Source organism: Numida meleagris, chromosome 13 (assembly GCF_002078875.1).
Source record: "Numida meleagris isolate 19003 breed g44 Domestic line chromosome 13, NumMel1.0, whole genome shotgun sequence".
NCBI classification, from domain to species: Eukaryota; Metazoa; Chordata; class Aves; order Galliformes; family Numididae; genus Numida; species Numida meleagris.
The window spans coordinates 6,221,596-6,239,328 of record NC_034421.1 but is presented as its reverse complement, the minus strand read 5'-3'; the positions used below and the strand labels follow the sequence as shown (position 1 = coordinate 6,239,328).

General features: G+C 41.6%; 1 protein-coding gene across 1 annotated transcript; it reads right to left on the bottom strand.

Annotated features, from left to right (window-relative positions):
* Positions 348-14,178, bottom strand: LOC110405989. Its single transcript, XM_021411926.1, has 20 exons — positions 14,120-14,178; positions 13,508-13,620; positions 12,915-13,044; positions 12,659-12,752; positions 11,635-11,785; positions 11,090-11,252; positions 10,474-10,599; positions 10,314-10,376; positions 8,794-8,916; positions 8,301-8,456; positions 7,580-7,633; positions 7,110-7,327; positions 6,153-6,229; positions 5,273-5,383; positions 4,609-4,692; positions 3,648-3,755; positions 3,300-3,421; positions 2,108-2,230; positions 879-921; positions 348-692 (listed from the first exon to the last, which is right to left on the bottom strand). The coding sequence occupies exons 2-20, from the start codon at positions 13,608-13,610 to the stop codon at positions 615-617; spliced, it is 2,127 nt and encodes a 708-aa protein (XP_021267601.1). The 5' UTR covers positions 13,611-13,620; positions 14,120-14,178; the 3' UTR covers positions 348-614.

Below are 17,733 nucleotides of genomic sequence, written 5' to 3'. Positions count from 1 at the left end.
CTACTGTTTTACTGACTCATTTCTTAGAGCAAGTAAGAAAGCTTGAGGCCAAGCAACACTAACTGAAGAGTGGTTTATTTTTATAATTACACACTATACAAAACCAAGGAGTGCAAACAGCATCCTAATCTACACTGCTGTCCACCTCTGGAGGGGCAGTTCACCTAATTTAAGCAGCTTTTCTAACTGCTTTCTTAGCAGTTCCTCTTCTGCTGGCTTTTCGCTCAGAAAACATCTGTGCAACTCAGAAGCAAAGGACTTTTGATGCTTTCGACTTTGTCTGTTTCTCTCTCCTCGTTCCTCTTGCTCCTGCTGCCTCTGATGAGCGCTTCCCTACAGATCAGCTTTTAAGGTGTGTGGCTCCTGCCTCTTTCACTGACAGCTTAATACATGTGCCTGTAAAAAGGAAGTTTCCAGAGCACACCTACCGGAGCACAGACGCTGTTCCCCATCTAGATCTGAGCTTTTATTTTCGCGCTTTGTCTGAAGTCAGTTTGTAGGTGAACGTTTCAAGGGAGGGAAGAGACTGCAACCAAAACGGAACGCGAGAGAACCCAGGGAGCGACGGGGCAGACCAAGGCAAGCTGAGAAACACGCCTGCAGATTTTGCCAGATCACAGTTTTTCAAGAATATCTATGAACTTTGAGACTTCGTGATGAGTTGCGGCGCCAAGGGGGAGGTGCATTAACCCCTGTGCGGAGGAGGAAACAAGAGATTAATATACATCAGCAATTGGACATTTTTACAATCAGTGATACTGATAAATAATTATTTCAAGTATTTATCAAGTAACCATCACTTAGCAAACACATCTTATATCAATATATTTCTCATTTATGTGCTTTTTTGCTTAGCTTTGGAATACAGAGATACTTACTGCATTGTGAAAGAAGTTGCAAAGGTGCTTTGCCCACGGACACCTGAAAAGCAGACACAGACAGCTCTCAATCCATTTTCTTACAGGGACAAACCTGCTCCCAGTTTCAGCCACCCCAACTACTCCATTCAGCTTCCAAATACAGATGAATTTAGCATCGGATGTACAGTAAAAAAAAAAAAAAACAATGAAGATAGACCGTAATAAAATGGATCCAAACAGATTCTGCCCTTGAATGCTGCTAGAGAGATGCAAAAAGGCAGTTATTAGAATTGCAAATTTGTTCAGTGCAACTCAACTCATACAGAACTGAGTGAGATTATTTTCTGAACTACATACAACAAAGGTTGGAGAGAGGAAAGAGACAGAAGCATCTCCCAAGGAAGGTTAACTCACACGTCCATGATTTCTACTAAAGACAGTTACTGAGAAGTGAATTCTCAACATTACTCTGCTGCCATCTGCTACGTGTGAACTGAAAGTGCCAGAGCAGGCAATTACTGCCTCCTGGTATATAATCCTTGAGTCACTGCATTTTAGAGCTATTATGTCAATACATTAGTGTCTATTACTTTACAGTCCATAATACTTTACAGCCTGTAACAGAGGGGAGCAAGGATTGTACTTAAGATCAGCCAGCAGTCTCTGAAGTGATGCATCAGAATCACAGGTTGGCAAAGAGCTCCAAGATCATGTAGTCCAACCAGTGGGTGATTAGCATTTGTAACCTACATACTGCACTCAGATCTTTCCAGAACTCTGTTTTCTACTTCGTACTGCTGCAGTGCAAGTGGCCCCATTGCACTGAATGACAAGCACAGACCTAATGATGCCTTCAGATTGCATAAGAGCACAGATGTTCCTGAATCTTCGGTTTAACATGGGATCCATCCTCTCACCACCACATGAAGCATTTCTCACAAGTTTAACGGAAGCGTTACCACCTGTATACCCAGTGTACTCTGATAAGAATACAACAATACACACTTTGTGCTTTTCAGAACACAGGACACTGGGAAGTTAGGAGGCCATTTGGTTGAACAGGAACATAGAGCAATTGCAAATCTACTCAAATCATCCCATTTGGTATCTTTACTATTGCTAATAATGAGGAAGTACATGGAATAGGAATTAATTGTGAGTGAAGCCTGTTAATTAGGAGGAAACTACTAGCACTGTTGCTACATATAATGATTTGCTATTTGACTACAATGAAGATTAACACTTACATGTGCAAGTTCTCCGTAATGACATCCAGAGTGAACAAACCAATGGATTGCAATATCCTGTTTCTGCAAGTCAGGAACAGGCAAACAAATTCACCCACGTACTGGGGACCAAGGTTTTGCCATCTAAGAAATACAAAACCAGAAAACAGAACGCATCAGTTCAACAGTGGAGACAACTGACAGTATCTGTGTTGCTTCTCTCCAGATGCCACTTCCTCATTCTCCAGTCTGCTTTAGAAGTAGTGGCATTTTATTACAGGAATGCAGATTCACAACCTCCACTTAAAACCTTCTGATTAGACAGACATAACAATGCCATGATCACATATTCTGAAATAGCTATGGTAATCTGAAGATGTACCTGGCCAATAACGCATTACTGCATAAGAAATACTAAGGCCTCGTTGCTATTCGAACACAGCACTGGGTCAGATCAGTGGCCCAATCTAGCTTAATGTCCTGGCTCTGTGACAACTATTATATTTGTTTTGGCCTTTTGAAAAGCAGATACATGAAGGGAGGTGCCCTAGTTACCTTCTGGTTGAAGGAATGGTTGCTGAGGAACAGTGTTAGCTCATATAGATCAGAAGGAAATAGTTTTCTAGATACACTCATCGTCAAGAGCTCTTCAGCCTCCTCAGGTCTGGAGTGCTGGTTTTATGCTAGCTGTACTTTACAATCTTCCAGCAACTTGCCTGCTTTTCAATCTATATATACCTTTCATTTTCACAACATCCTCTGTCAACCAAATTCACAGCTCCAAGTAACACAACCTTAATCCAGCTAGTTCTTGCCATGTTAGATTTCCTTTCAGGCTCCTGGCTCTTGTTTAAGAGGAAACCATGAACAATTATTCCCTGGTCACCACCAGCACATCACGTGTGATTTTACAGACCGCTGTTAGAAGCCCAGGCTCAGATGCCCAAGTCATGTCAACCAATTCCTCCCGTAGAGGTCGATCCATGTCCCAAGAACCACCACCAGGATCATACCCATTTACACACACGAGGCACCTGTTTTTGTTTTCTATTACTTTCCTACTGATTCCTAGCATTTTCTTCACATTATTATCCAAAGCACCAGGCTGGTCATTTTCAAAGAGCTAAGGATTGTAGCTTTGCTAAATGTTCCTGCTGTGAGCCTGCCCTTAATGTTTCCAAACCCAGACAGATTTCAGGAAGTGTTTACTCACAGTTTCAGCATTGTTGCTTTCTGACGATTCAAATCTCTCAAAACCAGATTGACAATGCCATGGAGAATGTGCTCATCATAGGAAAGATGATTCAGTAACAGCCTCAGAGCCCAGAAGTTATTCTAGGAAAAGACAAAATAAGGCCACTAATTTAACTTTATTCTCAATTATTTCTTTAACAAAACAAAACAAAAACCTAAAAATGACAAAAGAAATTTAAGGTCAACACAGCTTCAGGGGAACAAAACTAGGCTAAATGCATGTAAAAATCTCTGAGTAGGTGTTACACCGATTTCAAATATAATTCACTTGAATCTCTTTGAACAGAAGTCAATATCTAGGACTCACCCCAAACGCCAGGAATATCTCTAGGAAGGAAGTTAAGTATGGGAGTTCACAGACAACCATCTGTTGTACTGCTTGCACTGCAAGAATAAGACAAGCCTCCTGGTGCAACTGCAGGAAGAGATATCAAAAAGAAGAGATTTATATTTAGAAGTCCACTTTCCCACTACTTGCATATTGCCTCCAGTCCAATCAGCAGTAAGTTACTACCACCCCAGTCACATCAGCTGGATGACACTACGTTCAGAAGAACCTTATGAAGACTGAAAGAGTGAATAGAACAGATACTTTCACTTCTATAGCATGTTTCATCCGAGGATCTCAAAGTCCTCATTGAAACGTGAGCTCTCTCACCAGAGAGGAGCAAAGTAGAAGAATTAATGGGAGAAAGTGTCTGGCCCTGGAGTACTGGAAAGTAAGCTAAATGTAGTGCCCGCAAAAGAATTAAGAAGAGAATAAGACTGCTCCTTAGGTAGGTGACTATATTTAAACAAACCATTTGTTTCAAGCCACTTTTAAACATGCTGCACTACACCTGAAACCAGAATTCAAAACAAGCCAAGAAATTCCAGGCTATTCTGAGTTTTGAGACAAACACACTGTCAGTCTCAAAGGACAGCCTCCTATCTGAACCAAATACAAGATTACTCTGAGAAGTTCATACAGAATCTCTAATTACTAACCATCCCACTTTAGAGATACATAAATTTGGACAGCAACAAATTAAAACTTTTCATGGATTTAAGATAGTGCCAGTTCTGAACAGACCCAGATTGTCTTTTTAATATTCAGATATCAGCTCTAACCATTAGACTGTGCTAAGAACAGTCCTATGCCACTTCCCCAAATCTTCAAACCCTATCACAGAAGCTCTTTATGATAATCCAATTGTTTTCAATACTGCAGTATCTTCAAGTGCAACAAAACAAGCAGTCACTTTTCTTGTTGACAGATGCACACTTACTTGGGAGAAGATACCAGGTGGGAAAGAAACATTAACTTTTGCCTTCAGCTCCTGGAAGAGACCATCAGTGGCAGTCAGCACCCCCTGCAACAGAAGTCATGAGTCATGAGGAAGAGTGCCCAGATACTCTACATGTATCAGACTACACCCAACATTTAATCTACGACTTCAATGTGCTTTTACTTACTCTTCAGCGTTTTTACAGATGAGGCTGATAGTTCATCATACTCAGAGAAAGCTGAATCTCTACAGCACTAACTGAACAATATCACATAACCTCTTAGTTTTAATCCACTGCGCTTAGCAGACATTTATTTCTGTTCTTGTGAAGAAAGTATCCAGATTCTGGCTCTTAGGACTATCTGAACACATTTAAATTGCTTTCCTATGCGTTTTGCTATTACATTATTCATCTCAATATTAAACCACACAGATCAGGTATCTGGCACTGAGCTGCAAGCAGAGTTAATCTATTCACTGTTGTATTTACCACTCCCCAATAACAACTTTTTGTCAAGCATTACATCGGAGCATACCGTAGGAATATTTGATGAGGTAAAGTTAGCCTTAGTATTTAAATGAACAAGCCAACGTCCACATGGAATGAAGCCTTGTATAAAACCACACAACAGATTCTTCCACCTCAGAGTACAGGAGCAGTTACCTGCTGGAACGCAATCGGTGGCTCCTTCACTGTCAGGGGACGAAGGTGCCCATTTCTTTCTAGAAAACTGCTACTACCCATAATCATGATGAAGGAACCCCAGCATTTAGGCTGAAATACAACAGAACATTGGTTTTTACAGGATCAAATGCATCTTTAGCTTTTAACGAGCAAAACAAGTCTCCTTGATACGCATTCACTTTCTTCTTCCCCCTCTAGCAGAACTCCCAGACACGTCTACACTCAAGTTACAGGTTAACGGTTGGGTTTTCCCAGTTTGATCTGTCACGCTGTGAAACAGCCACTTTGCCTCACCTGTAAAGACCAGGCTTTTTTCAGCTGTTTTAATTCTATGGAATATGGACAGAACGAACAGACCTGCTGCTGGTGAAATCATCACAGCCCCACTGAAAATAATTAGAGTGGCACAACTTAATACAGGAGACTTCTCCAAAACAGTTGAGCAGTAAGAACACATCGTTCAACATACACATGGCAAATTTTCTCATCATTCCATCATTGCTATGGCATGGAGCTAAATTCACTTCAGGTACAAGAGCTGCATACAAGCAACGTTTGTCATAATTTCATCAGTAAGGTTCCAGCTGAATCAGTGGATCACTTACAACTTGGCACGTGTTGTGAGAGTGCAGAAATGCTATTGAGAAAAAGGTTTGCAGACTTGTTTCCACCACTCCCCCAAACAAGACTTCTCAAACGATCAGCAAAATCCACCAGTAAGCAAAAGCTTCACAGAGGTGTGAACTACTCAGAGAAGGATGCTGGCAGTGAATCCTTTCATGAGATAAGCAACTGGACAAAACAGCTAATGTACAAAACCACTAAGTGGACCATATAAATAGTTTTAGTACAGACTCACATTTCTGTACAGTGACAGATTGCTGTGAAGGAGTTTGAACGCTTGCTTAATCAGAACACCTTCTTTCATTGGAGACCCTGTGAGAAGAAAAAATTTAAGAGGCATCTTTTATTCCTTGAGTAACCACAGAGTATGAACAAACCCAAAATAGTAAAGACACACTCCTACAGCAACCTAGAGGAAAAACAAGCAACTAGAGTGATTTTACTATATTTTACAGTAGTTTTTCCTATTCAGAACCTCCATCAACTGTAAAATGCTATTCTGCAAAGCTGTAAAAAAACTGAACACAGTTTAGACTAAGCCATCAGAGCAGGTGATCCATCTGATTTATGTAAATCAGACCACAATATCTCATACTTCTAAGAATTCTAATACCTGAACATTTCCAAAATAAATCTTTCACTTACACTTTGACAAGTAGAATGCATCAAGACAGATGATCACAGTTAGCAGTGGCTGACCTAATGTTCAGATCTGGAGGTTGGTGGCCCTGTCTGTGGCAGGGGGGTTGGAACTTGATGATCCTTGGGGTCCCTTCCAACCCAAGCCATTCTATGGTTCTATGAATGCTGCATACAGGTCACGAGACCCCTTCCATCCGAAAACTTTCATTCTCGAGATGAAGGCTCCGATACGTCACAGTGCTAGGTTACATATTGCCATTTATAATGCTGTGATATAACAGAGATCTTTTTATTTGCTTTTAGTGGGTTGTTTTCAGCAGAACAACTGACAAAAGTTTACGTTTTGTGTGAAACGTACTACACACATTTATGCTCAAATATAAAGACAATCTACCTGCTTAGTGTAGACACTGTGCTTTAGTCCAGACAATTTCTATCTGGATTCAGAGCCTTCCTGAACATTTCTAGATTTAAAGAGCTGCAATTAAATAAGATTCTAAACCTACAAGGGAAAAAAAAAAACAAACCCAAAACCAAAACAATCACTTGCCAGCTGTAATCCAGGGCCCAGGCTCTTGAATATCCTTTCCAAGAGGGACACAGCCTGTTCTGAATATCTTCAGGTAGACCTCAAACTGAAGAGGAGTTAGTCGGCACGCAGTGCAGCACGCAAGGCTATTGATGGGAAACAACAGTGAATGCGTAGCATCAAGGAAGTCTCCAGTTTTACACAAATAGAATGGGATTTTATCTCGAAGGTCCCTTAGCCTGGAAAGAAGAAATAAATGAGCCTGTGGTTTTTGTTCATGTGGAAGCTTTACAACATGTATGTATATACTCAATTAAGTTTGTCAACTAATAAATCACATCCAGTAAGGCAGAACTGAGCGGTGGTGCTGTATTACTCTCACTTGGCAAACTGTTTTCAAAATCCTACTGCTTTTCATTCTGTTTTATTAGATGTTGAAAAAGAGAACGGGACACAATTTGAGGGCAATGAAACAAACAGAAGCTATTTACCCTTTGGTATCATTGCATTTCACAGCTCTCAGGTAGCGAACAACTTCTTTATAGCTGGAGAAAAAGAAAAGAGTGGAAGAGAAAGGAAGTGTTAAGCTGTATACAACAGGTCAATCCAATTACTACAGTTAACGAAGCAAAACAGGAGTTGTTCTCACATAAAAGCAGTGTAAAACAGGATAGTACAACTGGCAGAAACAGACTGCCAAAAGCTTCAAAAGCCACTTCTGAATGCAGCAGATATCTAAATTAATCCGCAGATTATCTCTGTGCACTAGGAACAAACAATAGGAGGCTAAGAACAGGCAAGTCTCTAAGAGGACTATTCTTTTGAATACAGACTTCTAAAGATCATTTACTTATTCAATTTTAAAACTGTCTTCCAAATAGGCAGCCTTTGATGAACTGATTTTGTTTTTAACATCAAATTCCAAAAGCTCCTGAGATTATTGAACCACAACAGTTATTCACTTGAACGTTCTTTTCTGGCTGCGAAGCATTCGAAGGGCTTGATTCTAACAGCTTCAAAAAGCACTGGCCTTGCTAAGAAATAATGGCCACGAACAACTTCAGATCTATCTTCTTTTGTACATCTCCCCATACTGCAAAATTCCTGCAGGCGTTATGAAAGCACTATGTTACAGTTAGTAGCCTAAACAAACACAAACGTTGAGTTTATAAAAATGAAAAAAGACACAAAGCAAGACCAAACCAATCGTACTTCATTTTTTCTACCAGTTTCTCCACTCGAGCCTCTATGACAGGAAGCACTTCCCACAGAAATGTTTTCCTTCCTTTCTGTGTTCTTTGTCCTGTGGTGTTCTGACCCTTCAGAACCGTGGTCAGTAACACGTGGTCCCATGGCACAACATTCAAGCTGGAAGCACAAAAATAAAGAAACCCTAAGTACCTAGTTGGTATGCTGTGATGTATTTCACTGAAGTAACACAAAGACTTACTAATAAAACATTCTGAAGTTTACAGTTCAATTTTAGGGAAAGAAAAAAAAAAGGATTTATAGGAACAAGAGCTTAGCCATAACATCAGACAGCTTCTCACTAGGCTAAGGACAGGATATAAAGGAGAGAATACTGAAACCTTCCAATAAAACACACACCTTCAGTGTCATCAGTGAAAGAACCATTCCTAGATCTGTTTACAAATCAGCCAACTGTATGAAAATAGATTCTACGAACTAAAATCAAAGAGCATACCTATTTGAGAAGGCAAAACAGTGACATGGAAGCGAGATGGACTGAAAAAAATTAATAAACTTCTCATATAAACTTTTTGGGAAGTCACACAACACCAGCATCTTCTGAAGTTGTGTTGTGATCCTGTGTTTTAAAAAGAAAAACGAAAGCAAAAATAAAAATCCGCTGACTTTAAATGAAGCAATATTCAGATTTTTAAGAAAATCCCGTGCAAAACCGCCCTACAGAGATGATGTACAGATTTCTTTGGTCAAGTGTCAGTCAGTTTGGGTCTATCTTTAAGTTTGTGCTTTAATACTTGTAGAGGCAGTACCCGTATTTGCTATGTTATTATTTTTTAACATCAGTGAAACTGTGCATTCTGTGGTCTCAGGTTTTAAAGAAGATCCCCACTGAGTATGTGGGGAACACTGAAGCAACACACTACGAGCTCCACCAGGAAGCTGACCGACCCGAGCACCTGGCAGCTTCAAAGCCAGTGAAACCATTTTTATCTTAACTGAAAACTGGAGGGAACTCACTCATCTAAAGAGCAGCTCAATTCTTTTGAAACTGGGGGAGGAAGGCAAAAAAAAAGTCCCTTTAACTGTTCTTTTAAAGTAAAAAATTAATAAATTCAAGAACAGTCATTTAAAAATGAAAACTGATAAAGGATTTAGGTTATACCTGTCATAGAGGTGAGAACATTAATTGTTTTTGAGTGCTCCTAAAAAAAAGTTAATTCTTAATTCATTAACCTTCCGTTGCGAGTGAATTTCAGGTTAAAGGTGAAAAGCTAAAATGAGAAATGAATTAAGCCAAGTGAGCAGGATGTCCTCATTCATTATCCTCTGGGGGAACTTCACTATGTTACATCCCCGACTACTCCATCCCAGCAGAGGATTACAAGGCTGCTGTTTTGACTCTGAACAGGTGCTATTTATTGTTAGGCTTACTAACCACAGGTAGCTACCCAACACCATCTTCTGGTCTGGCCTAAAAGAACACTCCTAGACTACAGTCTAAAAGTACTCCATCGTCTTGGCTTTGAGTTTCCTCCCCATCGTGGGAGGACTGAATGCTTATGTGGCTGTAAAACAAGGCAGACATTGCTCTTGTCCTTCGCAGAAAAGGAACAATATGCAACAGAGCTGCTAAAAAATCACTATTTGTAGCATGCAACTATAGAATACGATAGCTTGCTGAGATCTCTGCTTACCAGGCTAACTGGTGCACACTGTTTGTAACCTTGTCTGTCCTCACCCACCTGCAGTCTACATGCAGGCAGCTGGTTTTCCCTGCTCTGCACAAACAGTGCCTAACAGAGCACAGCAAGGTCCTGCTCCCTGATGCTACAGAACTGAAGGACTAAATAACTTATTTTAGAGCTCTGCAAGCTTACTTTTGCTTTTTAAGAGCTAAAACATTCATTTTTCCTATATGCCTCTAAATAGGAGCCCTTTGAAATGTGCTTCAAGTGTAGTCACAAAGTTTGCATCCAGCAATCATCTCTTATCATTATGTAATAAGCCAAGTCTTACCTTTGCAGCAAACAAGGGACAGCAAGCTTTAGTGAAGCAGTATGACCAAGGTTCTGCCAGCTTCTGTGGGTGGGGGCAGGAGAAAGAAAAGTTGTAATTTTTAGTTTCTTTTTGAGAAGCAAATAAAGATTACACACTTGATATGGAACTAGATACTCACAAAGCAGGGTCTTTATGAAGGGTTATCTCTCTAGCTGCTCCCAGAAACATGACAGCAGCAGCTTTAGGGCTCTCTCTTTCAGCCTGATTTAAAAATCTCGTTACCAGTGCAAAAACTCCAGAGTACCTGAGAAAGTTAAGTAGTCCATGAGATAAAGCATTTGCAATGACAAACTTGATAAACCAATGGAAATTACGACCATTCTAGTTAGAAAGCAAACTGATTCATCTTTCCCTGAAAAGAATCTATGAAACAGTAACGGGGCATTTGCACAAGCATTACTTTCAGAATTTAAGAGCACATACCATTGAGTAAAAGCCAAACTCAACTCTAACAAATTACTAAAAACATGGAGTTTTGTTTCATGCTTTCCCAAGTTGTTATAATGAGGAATACTATCAACCGCCTTAACGTAGCACAACAGATGTATTCTGAGATCTGTTTAAAAAGATTCTTAAAATACATCCAAGTTGAATTCAATTCAATTGCTCACTGATCAGTTAAGATCCCTCCGTTATGTTGCTACAATTTCAGGTGCCATGAAACCACGGATGTTACTAAAGGAAAGCAAATCTGCAGTGATCAATATGTATTGCTAATTTCTGCTGGCACTTACTTGTATACAACCTCCGTGCTGCGTGAACGGCAGATATTGCACTGGCCAGGAGGCAGCTTTGGGAGACAAAAGCATTCATGTTCTTCAGGAGGTATTCTCTCTCCAATTAAATACTTATTGTATTCCACAGAAAGTTCCTGGATAAAACTGATTAGAAGGTTTCCTAAGAGGACAGAGAGGGGGAGATGTGAAACTTTTAGTGCAAAAACTATTTCAAAACTAAAAGAAAAGACATTCATATGTACCTTATGTAAAATATTTGCAAATCACTTGCACCCAATCTTAATGGCCAGGCATACTTTGTTGCTTCTTCCAAGGGGAAGAAAGCAGGACAGACAAGCCTGGAACTGCAGATCTGTCTGGTCTGAGTGTGGCCCAGATGGAGGACAGCAGAAGTGAGCTGCTACCTAAATAATTCACCAAATCTTTACAAGGACAGTTGTGGTCCAGACAAGCTGTCCTTGTAGATTACGAGTAGAGCCACAGACTGAGTATCCACAGTAAGCCAAAGGTCCTCCAGGACAGGATGAGAACACCACGCTTACCACCATGCCGAAGGTCTGCATCTATATCTGCGAGCTCCAAATTGAACATCACAAGAACACCAGCCAAGGCAAAATCACGCTGGTCTTTCCAGAATTTGCTTTTGTTATGTGCATTGCAGTGACAGAAGGAAGAAGTTGTCCAATTCTGGCACTGTTTCATAAAAAGTGAAAGAAAAGTGTTTTATTGTCCCCTAAGTTAAGGGAATCAAAAGTTAGTTCCTGTCTATAAATGAAAGACCAGAATTCATTTTATGCTTTACCTCTGTGGCTTTGCCTAGCTGTGTATTTTGACAGTTGAGGCAAGAGGAAAACATGGCAATGCCTTTCTACCATAACTTAAAAAGAACAATAATAATAATAAAAAAGACACTTCCCACTCCCCTCCCCAGTAATTTACTCTAATTCCTGAATACCTTATGGGGACAGTTAGGTTGACACCTTCCTCATAGTAAATTGGTATCAGAGCATTGTTTCTGAATGTTCACCCCAACTTTGCTCACAGTTCAAAGTTTTCTGAATTCTAAAAAACAATAATAAAAAAAAAACTACAAAAAGAAACCCCAACCAAACAATGAAAGAAACAATCTTCCCCTCCTCTTCAAAAAAAAATAAAAAAGGAAAAACAAACGAACAAAACCCACCAGCCCAACACATCACTCCCCACACCGCACCCCTCCCCTACTTAGGGTTTGGAAAATCTAAAAATTTGGTATTTGTCTAGTGCAGTGAGAAGCAGCCTGATTTAGTAATTAGATACCATGAAGCCCCAACCAAACATATGCTTATATCAAGTGAATACCTATTCCTACAACTTACTGGCCTACTAGAAATAAACCTAGACAGTGACCATACTTAGCACTGTGAAGCTGACGGATAGCAACATTTAAAGTAGGAACTATTCAAATAATCAAACTCTACGTATCATTCATTGTTTCAGTGTGCCTAAGAGTGATTTCTTTTATAGACCGTTGAAGAATTCAGCTTACTCAAATTTGTGCATTTCTTGACTACAGCTCTTCCTTACCTCAGAAGCTAGCTTATCACAAACGTAGCAGTAGCACTGATTACAAAAGTCAGCATTTTTTCCAAGGGGCGAGCACGTTTCACATTCCATTCGTCTACAGAATTGAAAAACAAAATGTTATTTACAAAGCAGTTTGTGCGCCTATCCAACTCTACTTACACTTTCAGCTGTTGAAATGCTAACAAGATTACTTGACAAGGTCAACTATATGTGGGAAAGGGAACCTCCATATTAGCCTCCACATCATTGAACGTACTCAAACGAGTGTATTGTACAGTCATATCTTGCATGAGGCATCACATTTGCTTGTTTACAAAAAGTAACCATTAGTTCACACTCCTCATCCACAATCTCTTCACATTTCTTCTCTTCCAGGGCAGTATTCACTGTATAGAAGAGAAAACAGTCTCAGTATGAAAAACCTACAACCTCGTTACAAGTTCAACCAGTTAACATTTGTCCTTTGAAACACTTTAAGGCACAAGCTTTCTTATAATTTCATCTGGTGCAAATAAGGAAGGTACACTGGCTTGGAACAAAAGATTTCTACACAGTCAAAAGAGAGGTAACAATGAAAAAGGATCTGATCACCACCGAAAATGGCTCATGCTCAGATAGGTTACTGATATTTTAAAACCAGACAGTAGAATTCTTTAAGACAATCAGTGATGTCAAAGAAGCGTTATGAGACAACGGCAGTTCCTTTTGTTTTTATTTATTTTTGAACTACTTTGGGCTGTGAGGAAAACAAAAGGCACCTTTCAAAGGTGTCATACCTAATATTTTACTTCAGTTTATTTCAAAAGTTTATTCGCAGAACCTCGAGGATAAGAAGAGCACAGTACTCACCCAAGGGGTCTACTATGAGAACTGAATTCCCAAGCGTGTTGTCAGCTTCATCGTCGCTGATCAGGATCACAGCTTGCTCTTTCTCTTCTTCAGAGGGCCGCATAGTTACTGAGCTCCAAAGGAAAGGCCCAGATTAGCAGACAACAGGCCCAAAAAAGCAGGAAAGCAACAAAAGGCCTCCCCCCAAGCTCTGAGTACATCACACTATGGATAGCAACGTTCAACGCTTTACTGGAATCAGAAGCTCAAAAAACATTGCATTTTCCATCCAGATTTGAGAGAACGCTAAAAAAAACAAGGAGGTGGGAAGAGAATTTGAAAAAGAAAGAAAGAAAGAAAGAAAAAAGGTGAAACCTGGCATTCCTCAGGTGGGCCCACCACATTCAACAGCACTTATTTTCCTTCGCAGAGCCGCGGTTGCCCGCGCAGGCTGCAGACCAGAGACACCGCAGCCGCCTCTCCCCGCGCACTCCCACCCCTCCAGCTCCAGACGAACGCTCCCGCCCCCTCGGTACCCCCAGCCCGGTTCTGCCCTCCCTCAACCACTACCCCCCAGCCGCACGCTCCGCTCCCAAAGGAACCCTCCCGCCTCACCATCCCGCTGCCTCTCACCGCCCCGATTCTCGCCCGTTCCCCACAAGGCCCAAAGATCCCGAGCTCCCCTCAGTGCGCAAACCTCTCCTGCCCGCCGTCCCAGCCCGCCACTCTTTGAACGAACAATCACTTCCGAAGCGGCGGCCCCCGGAAGGGGTTCAGGCAGTGACGCTAAGCGCGCTACTTCCGCCCTAGCAACAGGCTAAGAGGGACCGTGGGAGCCGCCATTTTTGGTGAGGGCAGGGTGGGGCGGGGTAGTAGTAGGCCGCCATCTTTGTTGAGGGTAGGGTAGGGCGGGGTTGTAGAGGTTCGCCATCTTTCGTGAGGGCAGGCGCTCTAAGCCTACGAGGCCTACGGCTCCCCCTGCGCGTATAGATAAATGATAGAATCATTAACGTTGAAAAGATGTGAAAAAAGATCCCCAAGTCCAACTCCACCCCATCCTACCATGCCCACTGACCATGTCCCTCAGTGCAACACCCCCACAGTTCCAGGGATGGTGACTCCCCCACCTCCAGCAGTGCCAGTGCCCGACCGCTCTTTTGGAGAATAAATGTTTCCTATTATCCAATCTGAAATCCTTCGTCCTTTGCATAAAGAGAGGGAAATCGGTATCACAGCAGGGTGTGCTCCTGCTGGTTCTCTTGAGCTGTGAGGCATTGCAGGTGGGGCTGGGGAGGTCTTTGGTGATCCTTCCTACTCACTGTGATCACGTTTGGGCTCAGGTTTCCTGAGGATGCCTAGCCTCCACCTGATTTCTACTGCTTGGTTACTGTTTTGGACTGGCGCTGCTATTTCAAGGATGTTGCTCTTACTATAGAAGTCTTGTGGTCAGGAAGGATATTTATCATGGATAAGCAATACATCTGGCAGTTGTAAGCAGAACTATAACTTCAGGCAAGCTCCTTAATTAGGCACAGTGGCAAATATTCAAGGATATTGCTCATATTATAGCATAGATAAGCAGTACATCTGGAAGTTATAAGCAAAACTACAACTCTGAGCAAAAATGGCCAGTAGTTCTGAGACATCACAGGTGACAATCTGCATGCAATCCCAGCAGTGTGACCCTAAACGCTCCCATTATAGCCAGGCCCAGCCACTGTGGCCATCACCCAGATGGCAGCTGCTCACAGAGAAAAGGGTTTCACTGCATTTGGTTGTCCCTAATCACCAGACTGATCACAGCAGGCTTTTCCTACCGCAAACCCATCGGGTGATCAGTGAGAAAAGCCCACATCCAGCAGATGTTCAGGATTTCCCAGTAACGCTAGATGGTACCAGAGCTCCACACTGAGGCTCAGGCATGCTTCACCGGTCTGGACCGAAAATACCCCCAAAATGGAAATTCTGAAACATGGAAAGCTAAAGATGTAAAGCTGCAATATATTAATAAGCTGTTGGCAAAACAGTCGCCTCTTCTGTGGGAAGAAGTAGGCAGGGAGATTATGAGTAAAATAAGGACGCTTTTCTGGTTTTCAGGACAAGTGTAATACAGTAATTTTGGTTAAAACTTATCAGCAAGGTGAAGGTATTACAGGAGCAGGTAGGAAAGCATTTGAAGACTCACACTCAGGGAATGGGCATCTTTCATTACTAGTAGTTAGTTCACAATTTGAGGAAAATCTAGGAAGTATTTTAGTTTAAGCAGAAACTGCCACTAAGTCATAAAAGTGTGGTATGTTTCTGGTATTGGTAATAATAAAAACTAGTGAAACAACCCTTGGAATACGATTACCTTTTTGTGCAATTGGCTGCACACGTTTTTTTGCTACGTGCTGCCTGAAATATTCATGTGTTAACAAAATCCCTTCCTGCAAATGAATATTTATTCCATGAATAATCTTTAATGTCTTCATAGCTTTCAGCACATTTGGGCAAAATGTTTCAAGTTTCTGTGCTTACAATGAAAAATGTAAACTTGACACCTAAATAGGTGGCCTGATTTCAGCTGCATGGTGCACCTTCTGTGGAGACATCATTTCCTTCACACAGTTGCCTCTGTAGCATGACAACGTTTTAACAGCCCAGAGTAACTCAACAGAGCAATTTAGGTGATGAAATGAAGTATTGAGATAGCAGGGAGAAAATAATAAAGGCAGAACTGGCACTTGGCCAGAATAATTTCTTGAAAACTCTACTCTCATGCAGAAGTCTTGTGAGATGATCTTATGGCCAAATATGGTCAGGACTTAGTGCTGCATTTCATCCAAAACACAGCGAAGCTGGTGTTCCCCCTCCTTCCAGATGAAGAGTCGGCGTTGATGGCTTATTTTTAGTGGTGTGGATGTAAAGTATGTTGGTTAAATTTCATACTGCCTGAGCTCAGTATGCTCTACCATGCCAGGTTTCATGCCCAGACCTAGCAAAGCTCAAGGTATGACACCACGGGCTCCTTCTTCATAGTCTTCATCCTGTGGGTCAGTGTTAGGAACCCTGTTCTGCTGTTTGCTGGGGCTTGGCACAGCATGGGCTTGTGTTTGTCAGGTGCCTGGAATGGGAATAAGGAAGGTGAGGGTCTATTTGGGGATATCTGGTAGCCTCAAAATAAAGAATTGGAAGATAGACAGTAATTAGCTGCAGGCTGGGAGGTGAAACATTAAAAATGAGTGTGCAATGTCGTGCAGTGGTAAAGTGGACAATGAGCAGTCTGGAGCAGGTTGGGGCATTAACTGAAGATGCAGAAGACTTCAGCTCTGTTGAATGAACTGAAGGGTCCAGAGGAATGGGTTTCTACCACCAGCTCCTGAAGCAGAAGTGGAATTTCTCTCTGACCACAACAGCAGAGCTGAAGAGCAAACAGACCATTAAAATGTCCATTCAAAAAAAAAAAAACACATTCACATCCCATTTATATTTACTGCTGCTTCATTCTTTGAAAGTCAATGGTCCATTTGTATCTGATGAAAGGCTTGGGATAGATCAATTGACTGGAAGAGGCTTAGAGGATTTAAATCTACAATTCCATGTGGACAGGTGCTAATCCACCAGTCTGCTGAGCCCGAGCAAGGTGCTGCAGATCTGTCCAGGCACTCTGACTCTGGCCTGTACTTGTTTGGCCCAGACAAGGTTGTTCAGTGCTAGAACTGTAAAAGAGATTCTCCTAACCGAGCTGCTGGGAAAAGACTTGTGCTTATTTCTAGCTACCTTTGGTGTCTCCACAGAGTTGTTGCCTCTGTTACAGGCAAGCTTTCCATTGCAATGAGCTGATGAAGTGTTGTCCACTGTGTGCAAGGAGCTCTGCTCAGGTTTCATACAAAAACAAGGTTTACGTGATTATAACATGTGTGTGAGTGAATGAGTGGCCCAGAAGTCACTGAGATGGGAGGAAACTGTCCTTGTTCTCCAAAGCCAGGGGCTTGCTGTGAAGGAGGAAAGGAACGGTAGCAAAGCAAGGAAAAAATGCGTTAGCAGCTCTGTGCCTCTGTCAGAATCAGAAACAAGGTTTTCCTTGAACCTTGGTTTAGTGAGGAGATGAGATTTATGTGGTGACAGGTGATGTAGGAGTGCAGCCATTACTGAACTCTGGTGCCAATTTCAACCAAGCGAACAGGAGGTAAAAGTCTCAAAAGCAACAAGTTCCTAAAAGTGTGGTGATAAGAGACATGTATGTGAGAGAGGAACAGTCTGTG